The sequence below is a fragment of the Anomaloglossus baeobatrachus genome, chromosome 8 (assembly GCF_048569485.1).
Source record: "Anomaloglossus baeobatrachus isolate aAnoBae1 chromosome 8, aAnoBae1.hap1, whole genome shotgun sequence".
Taxonomy (NCBI): domain Eukaryota; kingdom Metazoa; phylum Chordata; class Amphibia; order Anura; family Aromobatidae; genus Anomaloglossus; species Anomaloglossus baeobatrachus.
In genome coordinates this window covers 261,744,061-261,759,220 of record NC_134360.1, presented here as the reverse complement: position 1 = coordinate 261,759,220, position 15,160 = coordinate 261,744,061, and the positions used below count along the sequence as shown (strand labels likewise).

Genomic DNA, 15,160 nt, shown 5'->3' with positions numbered 1-15,160 from the left:
ACCATACTTGTTCTTTTTTATGTTGGTATTGAAAAAAAAATTCAGAAATTTATAAAAAAATAAATAAATAATAATAATTTTTTTTTGCTTGTGTCGCCCTTTTCCGAGAGCCGTAACGGTTTAAATTTTCTGGATATGGAGTCGTGTTTGTTTTTTAGGCCGGAGTCTATGTCTTTATTGATATCCCTTTGGGCTAGATATGATGTTTGATTGCCTCTTACTACATCTTTTGCTATTGTTGCGGAAGCTGAAAAACAGTGATTCTGGCATTTTGATGATTCTCGTTTACCAATCAAATTAATTTATTTTATATTTTGTTTGGTTGGACGTATTTGAATGCAGGGATATTAAATATGTGTATTTTTTATTTTTGTTTTTTTCAGAGGGGTGACTTGAACTTCTATATTTTTTACATTTTTACCATATTTTTTACATTTTTTTTTCACTGAATTTGTTATTCCTCTTAGGGTACTTGAACCTGCGATTATTTGATTGCTTTTGCTATATACAGCAATACCACAGTGTTGCTGTATACAGCAGAAATCCTGGTCTCCTACGAATGACAGTTACAGGCTGGTTTTCAGCAGAATCATAGTGGTCATGCCAACCCATCGGCACCCTGCGATTTCATTATGGGGGCGCCGATGGGCATGTGGAATGACATACCACCTTGCTGGTGCACGGTACATGCCACTGTCAGAGATTGACAAATTTACAGCAGCGGGTGGGGCTGTTAGAGGCAGATGATGGCTGAATAGCACAACCATCATCTGTTCCATGTGACAGAATATATTCTATATTTAGAGGATAAATACATTTAGACCAAGGAAAACCTCTAAAAACTAATGCTTTACAGCCATCATCTGGTAGGTGAGGTGTTACAGAGGCTTCATAGGAATTACCAGAACGTCTTATGTCGGTAGAGGGTTAACACTTCATGCTTGTATAGGGACCATAAAAGTGGTATTGTAGTTGGTGGGAATATTAAGGGGCTTTGGAGGGAACCTATTTCTGCGTGCATGTCACAGCGCAAGTCTTTCTCCCTGTCTTCAAAAGTTAGGAGGTACGTCTTCTAGTGACTGTGACCCCAATTACTTCATGAGTGTATATATATTATTTTTGGGGGGCTGGGGTGAGGGCTACTTCAGACATTGGCAATGAGGGCACCATGAGTTCTATGCACACTCCCACATTCAGTTAAATTATTTTGGGATGTCTTTACAGGACCCTACAAGGACAACCCCACCGCGTATTATTTCAGTTTACCCCTGAGACTTTAGAAGAGATGGAGGTCATGCCGGGAAATATTGTGTTTGTGCTCAAAAAGGGGGATGATAATTGGGCAACCGTTTTGTTCAATGGAAAGGTAATTATGGTGGCGGTCCCGAACTTGAATCTATGGCAAGTATATACTTTGTGGCAGGGACGTTGTTATAATCTTCTCTCACTCTTTGCTGCGTCTGTAGCATTAATAGGGCATCTGTGGCACGAATTTTTCGGGTGCAAAAAAGAAAATGGGTAAAATTTAAACAACTCTTTACTTAAATTGCTAATATTAATTCTGCTCTTCTACTCATAACATCTGTTACTTGGCCCCCAAATGGGTTATGACAAAGGATTGCAGTTCAATTAATGAGAGTGCCATATCCTTCATGAAATTAGCACCTTCTTAATGTGAACATCGCTCAGAACTGGACTGCTGAAGCTTTTTCCGAATTATTTTTGTCAAATGTCAATTCCTGTTCGAGAACAAAGCACTAAAACGTACAATTAAGTAATATAAGTGGCACCGCCGGCGCGTTGTCTGCCAGTGATTGATCCATTTATAGTGAACTGGGACATTTTCATAGGACAACAAAAAATTGATATTGTAAATAAGAGGAACATTATTAAAGGTGATTTTTAGTTTTAGCAAGTTAGTTTTATGCGATTTTTCATTCTGGGATCTTGGGGAGCACATAATTATGCATGTACTGTGTGTGGCTAAACCAGGTTTCCTTTGTGTACAAAGTTACATAACCATAACTATGTTCAGACCCTGCAGCCAGCTTGTCAACTCCAATGGATTTCAATAGGCTGCTATACATCTTGCGGTCAGCACTGTCACTGCTTGTCCCATATTGTTTGTTATGGCACTTGTACTCTTGTGATCAAACACATAAGTTCCACTTGCAAGCACAGCCATACTTCATCACTAGTGATGAGCGAAAACTACCATGCTTGGGTGCTCGGTACGCATAACGAGCAGTTGATGCTTGGATGGGCGCGACTCTAGTACCCGAGTATAATGGAAGTCAATGGGGAATTCAAGCATTTTTTCAGGAAATCTTCCTGAAAAATGCTTGAAGTCCCCATTGACTTCCATTATGCTTGGGTACTTGAGTCACGCCCATCTGAGCATCAATCGCTCGTTATGAATACCGAGCACCCGAGCATGGTAGTGCTCGCTCAATACTTTTCATAACTCAATGTGCATCTGTGCAGCATGTCTGTGTAAGCAAGCCATGAACCTGTCTGCCATCCAGCAAATATGCCGGCCATCGTCAGTCATTTAACATTGCATATGACACAGTGTAAATGCCCCTAATACTTTAAATTGTCTCTCCATGAAAAGAGACAAACTCTAGTGCCACCTATTGGAAGTAGCAATCCTAAAAGTCAAAATTGGTCCTTTCACGAGCCTTTTCATATGACCTAGGATATATGCCAGATCAGAGTCCCAATTTGCACACACGGTGTTTCGGGGTGATTGCCCCTCATCAGTGCAAAGTGTGGGAACTGATCTGGCTAATACTTTAGGTATTTTTCTACACAGTTGAAGATTGCAGTAAACATGAACACTGGTATGACTTTATCAGAACCATGGACAGATCCATTAAAGCCACATTTTTTTTCTCTAAATCTTACAAAATCAAGATGATTTCTTTGGGCATGGCATTAATAACTTGGAATTAATACATCAGTATTAATCAGAGATAATTTTGATGTCCTAAAAAGGGTTCCCTGCTTATAACGGTCATATATATCTTGGCATCAAGTGTAGACCTTTGTGACTGCAATTCTCTGACTGGAGCCAGATCAGATGGAGGTCGGGGGTCAGTGTGAGTTGAGTAGATCTACAAGATCCATAGTATCTTAAGGAGAAGACAACAGCAAAATCAGGAGACAATTGATACAAGGATCAGGATATAGAACTATGATGTACTTTCATTAGAAAAACAAATATTGATACAAACCAGGGGGACCGCCATGGGGACTAGATTTGCCCCAAGCTTTGCCGAGGATTTCAAGTAGACTCTATCAATGGTATATTGATTACATAATTTTAACTCTAGTTTAATATGGAATAGGATAGATGCTTGTATATATATGATTGTTGTACGTATACCCTCTCTCACTTGTAAAGCGCCATGGAATAAATGGCGCTATAATAAATAATAATAATAATGCCTAACATTCATTTATTACCCATGTTAAACAAAATGGCTTGGGCTCTTCAATTTACAAGAAGCATCTCAGATAAATAAATCAAACAATTGGATTTTGTCCTTATGGGTAAAAATAACCACAATTCCACACAAAAATAACCCCAAACAGACTGCAATAGCCTATTATATTTTAACAATGGCCATTGCAAAAACAATTAATAATAATGGAAAACAAATGTACTTTTTGGCCAGTTCAACTATTTTGAGATGCAATTGTACCGAGTAATGGATTTTGACCAGTAGGGGAGGATTATGATACATAGATGTAAGGGAAAAGGGTATCCTGAAATACTCATGATAAATTACGATTTATTGTGCTGATGATTCTTTTAAGGCAATTCAGTTACTGCTGTGCAGATGTTTTGGGCCGGATGGTGCATGAGCTGAACGTGTCTGCACAGTATGAGTGGTCACATTCTGTTCTGATTCTCTTCATTTGTAATTTGGTTAAATGTATCCATCTGCAGAACAAAATGTATCAGGATATTGGATGTCCTCTGATGGAGCCATCTGTCACTACCATAATGTATCCAATACGTCTCCATACAGAAAGATGATAGGGCTTTCATTAACTGTCAGATGAGAATGATATCATTGTGTAGGGTACATAATTGATTCTTCTCCCACACGTTGTTGCATTACAAGTGCATCACAATAAATTAGAATATCAGCAAAAAGTAAATTTATTTCTGTAATTCAATGCAAAGAGGGAAACGCATTTATTATAGAGAGTCATTACACACAGAGGGATCTATTCCTATATATTACATAGAGTCATTGCACACAGAGGGATCTATTCCTATATATTATAGAGAGTCATTACACACAGAGGGATCTATTCCTATAAATTATAGAGTCATTTCACACAGAGGGATCTATTCCTATATATTATAGAGAGTCATTACACACAGAGGGATCTATTCCTATATATTATAGAGAGTCATTACACACAGAGGGATCTATTCCTATATATTATAGAGAGTCATTTCACACAGAGGGATCTATTCCTATATATTATAGAGAGTCATTACACACAGAGGGATCTATTCCTATATATTACATAGAGTCATTACACACAGAGGGATCTATTTCTATATATTATATACAGTCATTACAAACAGAGTGATCTATTTCTATATATTACATAGAGTCATTACACACAGAGGGATCTATTCCTATATATTATAAAGAGCCATTACACACAGAGGGATCTATTCCTATATATTATAAAGAGCCATTACACACAGAGGGATCTATTCCTATATATTATATAGAGTCATTACACACAGGGGATCTATTCCTATATATTATAAAGAGTCATTACACACAGAGGGATCTATTTCTATATTTTACATAGAGTTATTACACACAGAGGGATCTATTCCTATATATTATATAGAGTCGTTACACACAGAGGGATCTATTCCTATATATTATATAGAGTTATTACACACAGAGGGATCTATTTCTATATATTACATAGTCATTACACACAGAGCGATCTATTACTATATATTACATAGAGTCATTACACACAAAGGGATCTATTCCTATATATTATATAGTCATTACACACAGAGGGATCTATTCCTATATATTATATAGAGTCTTTACACACAGAGGGATCTATTCCTATGTATTATATAGAGTCGTTACCCACAGAGGGATCTCTTTCTATATATTATATAAAGTCTTTACACACAGATGGATTTTATTCCTATATCTTATATAGAGTCATTACCCACAGAGGGATCTATTACTATATATTATATAGAGTCATTACACACAGAGGGATCTATTCCTATATATTATATAGAGTCATTACACAGAGAGGGATCTATTCCTATATATTATATAGAGTCTTTACACACAGGGGGATCTATTCCTATATTATAAAGAGTCATTACACACAGAGGGATGTATTCCTATATATTATATAGTCATTACACACAGAGGGATCTATTTCTATATTTTACATAGAGTCATTACACAAAGAGGGATATATTCCTATATATTATATAGAGTCATTACACACAGAGGGATCTATTCCTATATATTATATAGAGTCATTACACACAGAGGGATCTATTCCTATATATTATATAGAGTCATTTCACACAGAGGGATCTATTCGTATATTATATATACAGTTCAGACCAAAAGTTTGGACACACTGTCTCATTCAAAGAGTTTTCTTTATTTTCAGGACTCTGAAAATTGTAGATTCACATTGAAGGCATCGAAACTATTAATTAACACATGTGGAATGAAATACTTAAAAAAGTGTGACACAACTGACAATATGTCTTATATTCTAGGTTCTTCACAGTAGCCACCTTTTGCTTTCATTACTGCTTTGCACACTCTTGGCATTCTCTTGATGAGCTTCAAGAGGTGGTCACCGGAAATGGTTTTCCAACAGTCTTGAAGGAGTTCCCAGAGATGCTTAGCACTTGTTGGCCCTTTTGCCTTAACTCTGCGGTCCAGCTCACCCCAAACCATCTCGATTGGGTTCAGGTCTGGTGACTGTGGAGGCCAGGTCATCTGGCGTAGCACCCCATCACTCCCCTTCTTAGTCAAATAGCCCTTACACAGCCTGGAGGTGTGTTTATGGTCATTGTCCTGTTGAACAATAAATGATGGACCAACTAAGCGCAAACCGGATGGAATAGCACGCCGCTGCAAGATGCTGTGGTAGCCATGCTGGTTCAGTATGCCTTTCATTTTGAATAAATCCCCAACAGTGTCACCAGCAAAGCCCCCCCACACCATCACACCTCCTCCTCCATGCTTCACGGTGGGAACCAGCCATGTAGAGTCCATCCGTTCACCTTTTCTACAAAGACACGGTGGTTGGATCCAAAGATCTCAAATTTAGACTCATCCGACCAAAGCACAGATTTCCACTGGTCTAATGTCCATTCCTTGTGTTCTTTAGCCCAAACAAGTCTCTTCTGCTTGTTGCCTGTCCTTAACAGTGGTTTCCTAGCAGCTATTTTACCATGAAGGATGCTGCACAAAGTCTCCTCTTAGCAGTTGTTCTAGAGATGAGAAGGCGTGTCCAAACCTTTGGTCTGTACTGTGTATATATATATAAAATGTATAGATCCCTCTGTGTGTAATGACTCTATATAATATATATATTGGCATTCCATGATTAAGACCTATTTAGGTTGAAACGCGTAGGAAACAGCTCCTCTGTCTTGCCTTTCTATTTTTGTCTTGCTTGGATGGAATATTTTTATCATCAATAAAGAATCTGCTTTTAAAGAAAATCTACTTTCTCCTGGAGTTGCTGGAATTTCTCCTTTTCTTCATATATAATATATAGGAATAGATCCCTCTGTGTGTAATGACTCTATATAATATATAGGAATAGATCCCTCTGTGTGTAATGACTCTATATAATATATAGGAATAGATCCCCCTGTGTGTAATGACTCTATATAATATATAGGAATAGATCCCTCTGTGTGTAATGACTCTATATAATATATAGGAATAGATCCCTCTGTGTGTAATGACTCTATATAATATATAGGAATAGATCTCTCTGTGTGTAATGACTCTATATAATATATAGGAATAGATCCCTCTGTGTGTAATGACTCTTTATAATATATAGGAATAGATCCCTCTGTGTGTAATGACTCTATATAATATATAGGAATAGATCCCTCTGTGTGTAATGACTCTATATAATATATAGGAATAGATCCCTCTGTGTGTAATGACTCTATATAATATATAGGAATAGATCCCTCTGTGTGTAATGACTCTATATAATATATAGGAATAGATCCCTCTGTGTGTAATGACTCTATATAATATATAGGAATAGATCCCCCTGTGTGTAATGACTCTATATAATATATAGGAATAGATCCCTCTGTGTGTAATGACTCTATATAATATATAGGAATAGATCCCTCTGTGTGTAATGACTCTATATAATATATAGGAATAGATCCCTCTGTGTGTAATGACTCTATATAATATATAGGAATAGATCCCTCTGTGTGTAATGACTCTATATAATATATAGGAATAGATCCCTCTGTGTGTAATGACTCTATATAATATATAGGAATAGATCCCTCTGTGTGTAATGACTCTATATAATACATAGGAATAGATCCCTCTGTGTGTAATGACTCTATAATATATAGGAATAGATCCCTCTGTGTGTAATGACTCTATATAATATATAGGAATAGATCCCTCTGTGTGTAATGACTCTATATAATATATAGGAATAGATCAGATCCCTCTGTGTGTAATGACTCTATATAATATATGCGTTTCCCTTTTTTGTAGTGAATTATTGAAATAACGTAACATTTTGATGATATTCTCATTTATTGAGGTGCACTTGTATTCTGCTACACGGCAGCATTGTTAATGTGGGGCAGAAGCATTTAATGAGGTGTATACCAGGGATGGGGCCCATTCTGATTCTGCAGGTGAAAAGCAATTATCATAATTAGAATTATGATTTTCTCTGCAGCCAAAGTACCGTAATTGCTATGACAGGGACCATATGTTATTGGAAATAACGTTCTAATAGGAATGGCTATTTGTGTCTATATGGATTTGCATACACTGCTAGAGACATTGCCGTAAATACAGGATTTTTTTTAAAGCGGTCCTGCATAGCCCTGCATGGTCCTGTATGGTCCTGCACAGTCCTGTATGGTCCTGTATGGCCCTGTATGGTCCTGTATGGTCCTGCATAGCCCTGTATGGTCCTGTATGGTCCTGCATGGTTCTGCATAGCCCTGTATGGTCCTGCATGGTCCTGCATAGCCCTGTATGGTCCTGTATGGTCCTGCATGGTCCTGCATAGCCCTGTATGATCCTGTATGATCCTGCATAGCCCTGTATGGTCCTGCATGGTCCTGCATAGCCCTGTATGGTCCTGCATGGTCCTGCATAGCCCTGTATGGTCCTGCATGGTCCTGTATGGTCCTGCATAGCCCTGTATGGTCCTGTATGGTCCTGCATAGCCCTGTATGGTCCTGTATGGTCCTGCATAGCCCTGTATGGTCCTGTATGGTCCTGCATGGTTCTGCATAGCCCTGTATGGTCCTGCATGGTCCTGCATAGCCCTGTATGGTCCTGTATGGTCCTGCATGGTCCTGCATAGCCCTGTATGATCCTGTATGATCCTGCATAGCCCTGTATGGTCCTGCATGGTCCTGCATAGCCCTGTATGGTCCTGCATGGTCCTGCATAGCCCTGTATGGTCCTGTATGGTCCTGCATAGCCCTGTATGGTCCTGCTTGGTCCTGCATAGCCCTGTATGGTCCTGCATAGCCCTGTATGGTCCTGCATAGCCCTGTATGGTCCTGCATAGCCCTGTATGGTCCTGCATGGTCCTGCATAGCCCTGTATGGTCCTGTATGGTCCTGCATGGTCCTGCATAGCCCTGTATGATCCTGTATGGTACTGTATAGTCCTGCATGGTCCTGCATAGCCCTGTATGGTCCTGTATGCTCCTGTATGGTCCTGCATGGTCCTGTATGGTCCTGTATGGTTCTGCATAGCTTTGTATGGTCCTGCATAGCCCTGTATGGTCCTGCATGGTCCTGTATGGTCCTGTATGGTCCTGCATAGTCCTGTATGGCTCTGCATGGTCCTGTATGGTTCTGAATAGCCCAGTATGGTCCTGTATGGTCCTGCATGGTCCTGTATGGTCCTGCACAGTCCTGTATGGTCCTGTATGGCCCTGCATGGTCCTGTATGGTCCTGCATAGCCCTGTATGGTCCTGCATGGTCCTGCATGGTCCTGTATGGTCCTGCATGGTCCTGCATGGTCCTGCATAGCCCTGTATGATCCTGTATGGTACTGTATGGTCCTGCATGGTCCTGCATGGTCCTGCATAGCCCTGTATGCTCCTGTATGCTCCTGTATGCTCCTGTATGGTCCTGCATGGTCCTGCATGGTCCTGTATGGTCCTGTATGGTTCTGCATAGCTTTGTATGGTCCTGCATAGCCCTGTATGGTCCTGCATGGGCCTGTATGGTCCTGCATGGTCCTGCATAGTCCTGTATGGCTCTGCATGGTCCTGTATGGTTCTGAATAGCCCTGTATGGTCCTGTATGGTCCTGCATGGTCCTGTATGGTCCTGCATAGCCCTGTATGGTCCTGTATGGTCCTGCATGGTCCTGCATGGTCCTGTATGGCCCTGTATGGCCCTGCATGGCCCTGCATGGTCCTGTATGGCCCTGTATGGCCCTGCATGGTCCTGCATGGTCCTGTATGGTCCTGTATGGCCCTGTATGGCTCTGCATGGCCCTGCATGGCCCTGCATGGTCCTGTATGGCCCTGCATGGCCCTGCATGGTCCTGTATGGTCCTGTATGGTCCTGTATGGTCCTGCATGGTCCTGTATGGCCCTGTATGGCCCTGCATGGCCCTGCATGGTCCTGTATGGCCCTGTATGGCCCTGCATGGTCCTGCATGGTCCTGCATGGTCCTGTATGGTCCTGTATGGCCCTGCATGGTCCTGTATGGCTCTGCATGGCCCTGCATGGTCCTGTATGGCCCTGCATAGCCCTGCATGGTTCTGCATGGTTCTGCATGGTTCTGATCCTCTGTCACGCCTCCGGAATATTTATGAATAAACTAACAACAGTGTCTGACCTTTCCCTACTACAGGGGTGTGTCCGAAACTAGCAGCACTGATTGGATAGTATCAAAGTGCGCAGGGACACGCCCCCAACCACTAATTCCGAGCTGTCAATTTATTTTATACATTTATAATAGGGATATTAGAGGAATGGCACAACAAAGGGTTAAAAGAAAACAAAGCTCCAGGTAAATACAGGAATACAACAGAGGTCCTGCATGGTCCTATATTGTCCTGCATGGTCCTGTATGGTTTGCATGGTCCTGCATGGTCCTGCATAGCCCTGCATGGTCCTGTATGGTCCTGTATGGTCCTGTATGGTCCTGCATGGTCCTGTATGGTTCTGCATGGTCCTGTATGGCCCTGCATGGTCCTGTATGGTCCTGTATGGCCCTATATGGTCCTGCATAGCCCTGCATGGCCCTGCATGGTCCTGCATGGTCCTGCATGGTCCTGTATGGCACTGCATAGCCCTGCATGGTTTTGTATGGTTTTGCATGGTCCTGCATGGCCCTGCATGGTCCTGCATGGCCCTGCATGGTCCTGTATGGTCCTGCATAGCCCTGCATGGTCCTGTATGGCCCTGCATGGTCCTGCATGGTCCTGCATGGTCCTGTATGGCCCTGCATAGCCCTGCATGGTCCTGCATGGTTCTGCATGGTTCTGATCCTCTGTCACGCCTCCGGAATATTTATGAATAAACTGACAACAGTGTCTGACCATTCCCTACTACAGGGGTGTGTCCGAAACTAGCAGCACTGATTGGATAGTATCAAAGTGCGCAGGGACACGCCCCCAACCACTAATTCCGAGCTGTCAATTTATTTTATACATTTATAATAGGGATATTAGAGGAATGGCACAACAAAGGGTTAAAAGAAAACAACGCTCCAGGTAAATACAGGAATACAACAGAGGTCCTGCATGGTCCTGTATGGTTCTGCATGGTCCTATATTGTCCTGCATGGTCCTGTATGGTTTGCATGGTCCTGCATAGCCCTGCATGGTCCTGCATAGCCCTGCATGGTCCTGTATGGTCCTGCATAGCTTTGCATAGCCCTGCATGGCCCTGCATGGTCCTGCATAGTCCTGCATGGCCCTGTATGGTCCTGTATGGTGCTGCATGGTCCTGCATGGCCCTGCATGGTCCTGTATGGTCCTGCATGGTCCTGCATGGTCCTGCATAGTCCTGCATGGCCCTGTATGGTCCTGCATGGTCCTGTATGGTCCTGTATGGTCCTGCATAGTCCTGCATGGTCCTGCATGGTCCTGTATGGTCCTGCATGGTCCTGTATGGTCCTGCATGGTCCTGCATGGTCCTGTATGGCCCTGTATGGTCCTGCATGGCCCTCCATGGTCCTGTATGGTCCTGCATAGCCCTGCATGGTCCTGTATGGTTCTGCATGGTCCTGCATAGCCCTGCATGGTCCTGTATGGTTTTGCATGGTCCTGCATGGTCCTGTATGGTTCTGATCCTCTGTCACGCCTCCAGAATATTTATGAATAAACTGACAACAGTGTCTGACCTTTCCCTACTACAGGGGTGTGTCCGAAACTAGCAGCACTGATTGGATAGTATCAAAGTGCGCAGGGACACGCCCCCAACCACTAATTCCGAGCTGTCAATTTATTTTATACATTTATAATAGGGATATTAGAGGAATGGCACAACAAAGGGTTAAAAGAAAACAACGCTCCAGGTAAATACAGGAATACAACAGAGGTCCTGCATGGTCCTGTATGGTCCTGCTTGGTCCTGTATGGTCCTGCATGGTCCTGCATAGCCCTGTATGGTCCTGCATGGTCCTATATTGTCCTGCATGGTCCTGTATGGTTTGCATGGTCCTGCATGGTCCTGCATGGTCCTGCATAGCCCTGCATGGTCCTGTATGGTCCTGTATGGTCCTGCATAGCCCTGCATAGCCCTGCATAGCCCTGCATGGTCCTGTATGGTCCTGCATGGTCCTGCATAGTCCTGCATGGCCCTGTATGGTCCTGCATAGCCCTGCATGGCCCTGTATGGTCCTGTATGGTCCTGCATGGTCCTGCATAGTCCTGCATGGCCCTGTATGGTCCTGCATGGTCCTGCATGGTCCTGTATGGTCCTGCATGGTCCTGCATGGTCCTGCATGGTCCTGTATGGTCCTGCATGGCCCTGCATGGTCCTGTATGGTCCTGCATGGCCCTGCATGGTCCTGTATGGTCCTGCATGGTCCTGTATGGTCCTGCATAGCCCTGCATGGTCCTGTATTGTTCTGCATGGTCTTGCATGGTCATGCATGGTCCTGTATGGTCCTGCATAGCCCTGCATGGTCCTGTATGGTTCTGCATGGTCCTGCATAGCCCTGCATGGTCCTGTATGGTTTTGCATGGTCCTGCATGGTCCTGTATGGTTTTGCATGGTCCTGCATGGTCCTGCATGGCCCTGTATGGTTCTGCATGGTTCTGCATGGTCCTGTATGGTTCTGATCCTCTGTCACGCCTCCGGAATATTTATGAATAAACTGACAACAGTGTCTGACCTTTCCCTACTACAGGGGTGTGTCCGAAACTAGCAGCACTGATTGGATAGTATCAAAGTGCGCAGGGACACGCCCCCAACCACTAATTCCGAGCTGTCAATTTATTTTATACATTTATAATAGGGATATCAGAGGAATGGCACAACAAAGGGTTAAAAGAAAACAACGCTCCAGGTAAATACAGGAATACAACAGAGGTTAGGAGAAGTGCCAGGTCTATGTGAGCAGATACACACTATAGCATGGGGCTGCGCATTACAGCAGGACCGCAGCAATAGTATCTGCAGATATGAACCTAATCTCTGCGATTGAGCTAAAATTGTGATGTATTATTGTGGGTAAAGCCATGAGCGAGAGATAAGACGAAGAAGAGATAAGGAAATGTTCACCGCAGTATGACTGCTCTGAGGACAGGGGAAGTGCAGCCACGGAAGTAACCAGTGGTGGGCACAGACAGGAGAGGGCCCCGGTGCGAGAACAGTGCATGGGCCCCGGTGCGAGAACAGTATATGGGCTCCGGTGCAAGAACAGTATATGAGCCCCGGTGCAAGAACAGTATATGGGCCCCGGTGCAAGAACAGTATATGGGCCCCGGTGCAAGAACAGTGCATGGGCCCCGGTGCAAGAACAGTATATGGGCCCCGGTGCAAGAACAGTATATGAGCCCCGGTGCAAGAACAGTATATGAGCCCCGGTGCAAGAACAGTATATGGGCCCCGGTGCAAGAACAGTATATGGGCCCCGATGCAAGAACAGTATATGGGCCCCGGTGCAAGAACAGTATATGGGCCCCGGTGCAAGAACAGTATATGGGCTCCGGTGCAAGAACAGTATATGAGCCCCGGTGCGAGAACAGTGCATGGGCCCCAGTGCGAGAACAGTGCATGGGCCCCTGTGCGAGAACAGTGCATGGGCCCCGGTGCAAGAACAGTGTATGGCCCCGTTGCAAGAACAGTATATGGGCCCCGGTGCAAGAACAGTGTATGGGCCCCAGTGCAAGAACAGTATATGGGCCCCAGTGCAAGAACAGTATATGGGCCCCGGTGTAAGAACAGTGTATGGGCCCCTGTGCAAGAACAGTATATGGGCCCCTGTGCAAGAACAGTATATGGGCCCCGGGGCAAGAACAGTATATGAGCCCCGGTGCAAGACCAGTATATGAGCCCCGGTGCAAGAACAGTATATGGGCCCCGGTGCAAGAACAGTATATGGGCCCCGATGCAAGAACAGTATATGGGCCCCGGTGCAAGAACAGTATATGGGCCCCGGTGCAAGAACAGTATATGGGCTCCGGTGCAAGAACAGTATATGAGCCCCGGTGCGAGAACAGTGCATGGGCCCCTGTGCGAGAACAGTGCATGGGCCCCGGTGCAAGAACAGTGTATGGCCCCGTTGCAAGAACAGTATATGGGCCCCTGTGCAAGAACAGTATATGGGCCCCGGTGTAAGAACAGTGTATGGGCCCCTGTGCAAGAACAGTATATGGGCCCCTGTGCAAGAACAGTATATGGGCCCCAGTGCAAGAACAGTATATGGGCCCCGGTGTAAGAACAGTGTATGGGCCCCTGTGCAAGAACAGTATATGGGCCCCTGTGCAAGAACAGTATATGGGCCCCGGTGTAAGAACAGTGTATGGGCCCCTGTGCAAGAACAGTATATGGGCCCCTGTGCAAGAACAGTATATGGTCCCGGTGTAAGAACAGTGTATGGGCCCCGGTGCAAGAACAGTATATGGGCTCCGGTGCAAGAACAGTATATGGGCCCCTGTGCAAGAACAGTATATGGGCCCCGGTGTAAGAACAGTGTATGGGCCCCTGTGCAAGAACAGTATATGGGCCCCTGTGCAAGAACAGTATATGGTCCCGGTGTAAGAACAGTGTATGGGCCCCGGTGCAAGAACAGTATATGGGCTCCGGTGCAAGAACAGTATATGGGCCCCGGTGCAAGAACAGTATATGGGCCCCGGTGCAAGAACAGTATATGGGCCCCGATGCAAGAACAGTATATGGGCCCCGGTGTAAGAACAGTATATGGGCCCCGGTGTAAGAACAGTGTATGGGCCCCGGTGCAAGAACAGTGTGTGGGCCCCGGTGTAAGAACAGTGTATGGGCCCTTTGCAGCCCACATCGCGTCATCGCGCCCATTGCACTGTCTGACACATCAGACGCAGCTTGAGAACGATGGAGGAAAGAGCATCAGAGGACCACGCTCTTTTATTATTGCTTTCCACTGCATTGGCATCCAGGTAGCTGATACAGTTGAATGGGCAGGAGGGGTCCATAGCTGCCGCATGCTCTGCCGCCACGCTGAGATCTACACTATGTCTTCTACACTTTTATTACAGTTATTGTTCATGATTCTGTTTTGTTTTAAAGTCCTTATCAAATTAGTTGAATAATATGTATGTACCTTCATAAATGAAATGATTCTCTCTGATGCGTCAGCCACTAGAGGGAGCTCCCTGCCCGGGTATGTCTACAGCAATAAATCTGCCTGCAGTGAGCGCCATCTAGTGGTGG

The 15,160-nt window shown here is 44.1% G+C and overlaps 1 protein-coding gene across 3 annotated transcripts in view; it reads left to right on the top strand.

Moving 5' to 3' along the window:
• NCF2 (neutrophil cytosolic factor 2) overlaps positions 1-15,160 on the top strand; it is a 256,353-nt gene that overhangs the window by 61,783 nt on the left and 179,410 nt on the right. For 2 of the 3 annotated variants that reach the window (XM_075320619.1, XM_075320618.1), the window contains exon 8: positions 1,225-1,366. The exons of the other annotated variant lie outside the window; for it this stretch is intronic. In XM_075320619.1, the coding sequence (XP_075176734.1) occupies positions 1,225-1,366 (142 nt within the window). The remainder of the gene's footprint in view (positions 1-1,224; positions 1,367-15,160) is intronic. 3 annotated transcript variants of the gene reach the window in all.